General features: G+C 39.5%; 1 protein-coding gene across 2 annotated transcripts in view; it reads left to right on the top strand.

Moving 5' to 3' along the window:
* chka (choline kinase alpha) overlaps positions 1 to 7,500 on the top strand; it is a 43,198-nt gene that overhangs the window by 19,188 nt on the left and 16,510 nt on the right. For both annotated transcript variants that reach the window (XM_076075260.1, XM_076075253.1), the window contains exons 4-6: positions 361 to 474; positions 3,417 to 3,550; positions 6,341 to 6,445. In XM_076075260.1, coding sequence (XP_075931375.1) covers positions 361 to 474; positions 3,417 to 3,550; positions 6,341 to 6,445 — 353 coding nt within the window. The remainder of the gene's footprint in view (positions 1 to 360; positions 475 to 3,416; positions 3,551 to 6,340; positions 6,446 to 7,500) is intronic.

The raw sequence follows: 7,500 nt of genomic DNA, 5'->3' as shown, positions 1-7,500 counted from the left end.
TATTGTAACTAAAATATTCCTAATCGAATCGGAAATTGAATCAATTCGGGAAATCAGGGGTAATACCCAGGCAGCGCTAATGTTTACCAGAGACCTATGCTCAAAAAAATCTTAAATTTAACATGAAACTGTTACAGATTTACTCTCTGAACGGGGCTGACAAGAGACTAGTTTCTTTTGGGACTCTCATTCCACACCTCACTCTCTTTCATGTTTTCAGACATGGATACCAGAAACAGCTCTTTGTCTCATTTGTTATTCTGTTCTTTTTGCATTTTACAGCACTGATAGGCAGTGTCTCTCATACTTTAATTAAATGTTTAAGCTGCTAAGTTTCTTTACTGTTGTGTGTTTTGTCAGGGTGCCGAGGCCATGGTGTTGGAGAGTGTGATGTTCGCCATTTTGGCAGAGAGGGAGCTGGGACCTAAACTCTACGGTATTTTCCCTCAGGGTCGACTGGAGCAGTATGTCCCTGTAAGTCACCACATTGTTGTTCATATGCACATCTCTTTGTATGTTTACTTGTAGTGCTGGGCGGTATACCGGTTCAACCGGTAATAAAAATTCAAAAAAAGGAAAATGTGACCAAAGCACTAAGTATCGAAGTAGTACTTGAAATCTAGCATTGAATGTCTGATCACATTTGTAATCTTACTTACAGGATTCTTTAATCAGATACTTCCTGAGTTAATTGACAAAATGTTGCCAATTATAGACTTTACCGGGCAAAGTTCTCGTATGACTGCCTGTGTTTAGTTTTTAACGATTGAGATTCTTCTTGAGGATTTATTTGTTAAATTTTAAAATGAAAGGTATAGAAAGTTATCACAAAAACTTTTAGCATCAAAATTCATACCCCTTTGTGCTAATGTATTATAGAAATGAAAATAATAACCAGTCCTAGATATTTTGCCCCTTTTTATATATGATCTGAATGTAAGTTGAGAGGACTAGTGACAACATGTTGATCTTTCATATAAAAAGTAGAGTTGTTCTGATATCGATACTGTATCAGCACAAGTCTATGCATCGATCCAATGTAAATATTATTATGGCCACGGTCAATTATAATGTAAATCATGTGTTGAAATTTGTAAAATTTAGGAACTTTAATAAATACAGTCGTTAAAGGGAGATGTTTTCACAGCAATATAAAATAGCTATTGGAGAGGGAAGTATGACCCGTTTGTTTTTTCAACACCCCGTTATCGGATCGGTACTAGGTATTGACTGATATGCAAGTTCTGGTATTGGAATTGGAAAGGGAAAAATGGGTATCGGAACATCTCCAATGAAAAGAGGGTACATTTTAGGGCTGGGGCAATACGTCGACTTCATCAATTACAAAAATATGTTGATTTGCATAACAAGCGTTGGCACGTTGCAAAAGTGGCTGCGCCCGGTCAAAATCTCTTACCAAATCCTCCAAAATGTGGAAGTATTTTAGACAGAGACCCAACAATGTGGTGCCTGCAAACTCTGCGGAAATTGGAAATGGCTTCCCACAGCAGTACAACTGCTATGCACATACCTGAGGCAAAAGCATCCAAGCATAATGTATTAGGGTTATCAACACGTATAACTTGTTTCTATTAGTGGTAGCTAACTAAAATTAATTTACTAAAATAATTATTTAAAGCCCCCTTATGTTGAATTTATTTCTGCACGGTGGCTGTTATGGTAACAAAATGTTACACCATGTGTCGCCTAATATTCGCCCGTACAGTATATATACAGTATATTTTCTGTTTACTTTGACGACCGGGTATCTCACTCGAAAGTGGCTTTAACTGATGTTGCAGACTGTTGTTCCACACTGATGGAAAAACACATTTGATTATCTGAACTGCTTATTACTCCAGTGGTGAAATGAATCCATGAAACCATTTTAAGTTTTAATTCAAGTACTTAAGTAAAAATACTCATTGTGCAGTTCAGGGAAAGGGTTGCTGTGACATACAGTGATTAAATTAATGTTTCACTGCAATTCTTTCGAATTTGAGGTCCAGTACTTTACTGATCATGTGACTAATAGTCTATTGTCTTGTTACTGTTGTTTGATTTTAAGAGAAGATGATTGGATAAAATATTGAAATGCTTATCAAACTAGTTTGTTATATATTCTTTGGAAAATTAATTGTTATATCAATGGGGAATTTAAAAAAAATATATCTTGGAATAATTAATAATTTAGTCATTAAATTAATCAACTAATTAAAAAAAGAATCGTTAGATAATTGTTAGGTGCAGCCCTAGTTCACCTGCAGGTTGGCAGTTATGTGTTGTGTTAAGATTTGAACTAGGCATCATTAGGTAGAATGAATGATACAACACGGTTGGTTTGTGTGTGATGTACTGTTCGATGATGCATCGCCGATCAATGTTCAGAGAGAATTAATAAACCATAAAACATCTGCTCTTCAGCAGTTAAACAGTACAGTGTTTCACAATTCATTCTACTTTTGGAAGAAAATCATTTTGACCTCAGTTGACATCATGTAGCTATCGTTCAACTGTATAGACCAGCGGCAAGTTACTTAAATAGATTCATGTAATCTTGTTTGAAGAAGGATGTGCTGCAAGAAAGTGATAGCCCTTGATACAATTATACAAAAGTAGTTTCAGAAAAAAAACTAGAAAGGTGTACTCAGTAGAGTGTAGATCACCGCCAGGTGTTTCTGCTACAACCACTGCTGTAATGTTTGATTGAATGAATACAACCCACAACTGACTAACCTCCCTCTGGACACTAATGGCCTATAAGGCATCGTAAAACACACGTCATTCAAACTCAAAAACAAACGCTGATGTATGCAGGCTGTAACTACAAGACACGTCATACAATCTTGTCAAAAACGAAATAAAGTGGCTGAGTTGCGGTGATTTACTCAGCAGTGTGTGTACTGGTAGTTCCGTTAGCCAAACACCGTCCAAATCACTACAATTGAGAAAACTGTTTTCCCGTCACTTTTCCGAGTCTCTAGCCACAGAGTAGCGGCTTGGGGTCGGACATGCACCCAGCTGTGTTAAGCCGGTTTAGAGTGAGTGATAGGTGAGCAGGCAGTCAATGGCAGTATAAAACGGGCAATAAAACGTATTTTGAGAAAGTGTGAGTCATCACAACCACAAGAGGTCCTTGAGCATGCAGCCATAACGGGCCATCCAAAATATTATGCAATTTTCTGCAGCAGAATTCGAGATTAGTCATGGACAGACACAGAGGTGTTCACTCACTGACACACACACGCACACACTCGCACATGTGAATCTGTGGGTTTTGTTGCATCTTAAATGTTTTATGATTTGGGCTAATAGTTTTACAAAAAAATTGTGCGTTATGCAACTTAAAAACAGTCACCATTGTATGTGGTATCGCTTACTGTATGAATAAGCCATTTATGTTATTCTGCTAACAGAGTCGTAAACTGGACACCTGTGAGTTAAGCGACCCCAGCATCTCAGCGGAGGTTGCAGAGAAGATGGCCAAGTTTCATGCGATGAGGATGCCCTTCAACAAGGAACCCAAGTGGCTGTTTGGAACTATGGACAAGTAAGTCATTTGAGTCTTGTCGAGCCCCGACTTACCCAGCCCGACTTGTCCTGTCCTGCCCCATCTTGTGTCCTGTCTCGTCTATATTTAGTGAAACGCCATTCTCCACGTAAGTCCACATGAAAAGCGATTTCAAATGAGAGACTGGGCAGATTTGAAACTGGTTCAGAGTCAGTAACTGGAGGTTTTGTATCCTAGGATAGCAAGTTGCATCACTTATCAACAGTTGTCTTATCATAATGTACTTCTGTTTTAATTACTTTCAATTTTATTTGTTGGGTGTTTGCTAGGTTTACATTGCACAATATTTCTCAGCGTGTGGGGATAAAGTCCATTGTCTAGTTCTACTGATTTGCTGTGAAGATATCTACTGGTTTATCATTTCCCAGATTATGTATTACAAATATTACTAAGTTGTCCCGCCGATGACCGATTTAGTAAATTTCCATGACACGAAAGAGTGAGGATTGAGAAATCAGAAACGTAATATGTAGTATTAGCTTATGTGGAATTCTACTGGAATTTGTTGGTGATTTTCATTGGCAGAACTCGGCGGTTCGATCCCCGGCTCCGCTCGTCCATTTCGATGTGTCCTTGTGCCCAAATTGCTCCTGTAGCTGTGCCTACGGTGTATTAATGTTGTTAGATAGTCCTTATGGGCAGGTGGCACCTTGCATGGTTGCCCTGTCATCAGTGTATGACTGGGTGAATGATGTCAAGTAGTGTTAAAGAGCTTTGAGTGGTCGGAAGACTAGAAAAGAACTATACAAGTACAGTCCATTTACAAAAGATAAAAGCAGGATTGCCTATAATGTGGACTGTAATATTGTGTCTAGTGGTAGCATTGATTTATATTTTGTTTTAAACTCGTCAGAGAATTTGAAAAAGAAGCAAACCTTTGCACCCACAGCCAAATCTGACCGGGATTGGGTTTGTGGGTGCGTTAGATTCCTCATCAGATTCAAGTCCTTTATCTCTATCTGATAATTTCGCCTTGGAAGTTTAGTAGAATAACATCAAGGTGACCCAGGCTGAGTACCAGCATTGAGCAATGTTTGATATAAATATCCCAAAAAACACACATTTCAAAAAGTTGTCATAGTTGCATAGCTACAAATGCTTGTTACAGAACAATCCACCCTAAACTCTTGTTAGCGGGTTTATCTCAGATGCTCAACAAATCAATTTAGTGACAATTACAGCTCAAATAATGGTAAATGATGGAATATAGATAGCAGTTTAAATAGAGAAGAGTCATACATCTGGAAAACTGACTCACTAATATCTACCTAAAATTTGCCAACCTTAGCTAACATTAGCCACCATGAGCTACTGGGCATAGCAGACCAAGCTGGGTTGTAGCAGGGAAACCCTTTGATGTATTCAAATGAGAGATGGCTTGTTTGTGTCAACTCAGTGTTTTATTTGTCAGAAGAATGTTTTTTCCTGCCCCAAACAGCCTTTGTACCGACTAACAGTTAGCAGTGTAAGCTAGCAACGTACACTACAACCGTGTGTCTGTGCTATGTCCATGCTGCTGTCTCTGACTGATTCAGAACTCAAGAGAAACAGGTCGTTCTGCTGTTTTCCTCCAGTTTCTGTCCTTTTTTTCTTGTATGTTCATGAAAATGAGTCGTACAGCCTCAGGAGAAGTACTGACAATCATATGCATCACACTATTTGTCCTAACCTTGTGATAGGAGTTCCTGAGCGGCCTGTTGTCCCTGAGATTACTTTTGTGAATGACTCCTCATCATGTCTTAGACATCATGGTCGAGTTAGCAGGGACTGCTTTTATACAAATCCCTACTCTAGCTAGTTGGACAATATTTTTTGTTCTCATAAAAATAGAAGTGATGTGATAATAGTAGTTAAGGATGATTAAACTGAAGCTACTGCTTTTAATGTTGGCACATTTGTGTTAATCCACACCTCAGGCAACCTACTGCATGCCCTGGTCATGGTTTGCTGCCAGTGGACGGGGCGATACTGCCCCTGACTTAATGTTTTTCTTAATGCATTTTTACGAATGTTATTGTTTTGTAATCTATGTAATTTGCCCTTTTATTTATGTACTCTCTTATGGTCTTTTCTTTCATTTCAAAGGGCTCAGGCACACGAACACACACTCACTCCGAAATCACACTGTTCTCCCATACACTGACTATATGTTAGCTGGCCTGTATCTCACTGTTCTTGTCGTCCTCTTGTTGTTATGTTTATGTACTGTCTTTTGTCTTGCAATAAAAGAAAAAAAAGAATAGTTTGAAACATGCTTTGAAAATTTAGAGTTATTGACATAATGAGATTACAGATCTCAGTCATATTTCTGACCTTCTGACACGTCCCGTTTCTCTTTTCTGTACTTGCACACACACTCTCATCACAAACGCAGAACTACTGCTATTACTGGTACTAATTCTACAACTGCTGGCAATCCTCCTACTTCATTTCTACTACAACTGCTACTATTAGCACTACTACTGCTGCCATTATCTCTTCAATAATTCCTATTTGTAAAATACGATTATTTAATTAAACTAAATTAGTTTTGCTTTCACAATCAGTATTTAATACATTAGTAGAATAAATACTTGATTGTATTTGTAGAAGAAGTTATCATAACCTCTGATTCTCATTGATTGTCAAAGATGACAATCAATTCATTCATTCAGAGAACACTCCGACTTTCACATGATCCTGACTTCACTGTGTGTCACTTGGCTTTATCAGATAAGGCACAGATGTTTTTGAGGGAAAGGGTTAATGTGTGTGTAACGCTCTCAACAGGTACCTGAGCCAAGTCATGAGGCTGAACTTCACCAGAGAGTCACACCTGCGCCGCTTCAACCGCCTGCTCGGCTACAACCTGCCAAAGGAGATGGATATGCTCAAGTATGTTCGTGCACATAAACACACAGTCGTGTGTCCATCACTTAGAGAACATTACATGGACTTACATTCATTTCTTGGAGACTGACCTTGACCCCTAACCATAACCACTACATGGCTAATCCTAACCCTAACTTTAAAGTTTTTAAATGAAAAAAATAGAAAATTGAAATGATGTATGGTATGGGCATGTGCATTCCTAAAAGGAAGGCAAGTCCCCAACAATTTGACTGTAGCCCCTTTTACACAGAGATTCCGCAATGCTGACATAAAAAAAGATCCGCCATTACGCTGGCTTTGTTTTTTCACACTGAATCAAACAAAGGTGACATGATGTCGCCCCATTTCGTGATATCAGATACCACACCGTCATCACGGGAGCAAAAGCGGCGTGAGGTTTACCACAGCGGCATTGGTGTCTATTGTGTCGTATAACTTGCGTCCCGGTTAGTGACTTGCATCCTAAACAGTAATGGCTGGTGAACTGGGTGTTGAGGTGCTTTTTGGAGGGTAAGAAGCTCCGAACCTGGTTGTCTCTGCAATTTGCTGCCATTCTTGGTTGTTATTGGTTAGGTGCTACCTGCTGCTAGCTGCCAAAAACTGCAGTTCTGCAAATGGCCACTTGAGGCTGGCTACAAAAGCAAGTCAATTCTTATAGATCCCCATGTTAAAATGCCTAATTTTAAACATGTTTACAGCCTGGTACATTAAAACGTTACGGCCACTATAGTTTTTTCTTCGCTCATGACAATTGTACCGTGGGGAATTCTCCTGTTTAAATGATTTCAAAGCTTGAAGTTAGTATTATTGTGGGCGTGGCCTCTTCTAGTAACAGGTGGGCGTCGTCTCCCGTCGCTAGCCGCTAGCTGGCTGGTCTGCGGCGTCACCCGGGCCATTCCGGCTGTCCCTTTTCACACAGACGACTGCTTAGCTCCGTGACATTCCGCAACAGCGAGGCGGAATAACCTCAATAACAGTCCCGCTTTGAACAGGCTGTGTTAAAGGGGCTGATGTAAACAGATTTATGTTGTCGTCCACCCCCCCACCCCACACACACA

The sequence above is a fragment of the Anarhichas minor genome, unplaced genomic scaffold (genome assembly GCF_050575085.1).
Source record: "Anarhichas minor isolate MPS153535 unplaced genomic scaffold, ASM5057508v1 ptg000005l, whole genome shotgun sequence".
NCBI lineage: Eukaryota > Metazoa > Chordata > Actinopteri > Perciformes > Anarhichadidae > Anarhichas > Anarhichas minor.
Note: the sequence above shows the minus strand (reverse complement) of the source record. Positions and strands in the feature narration are given on the sequence as shown.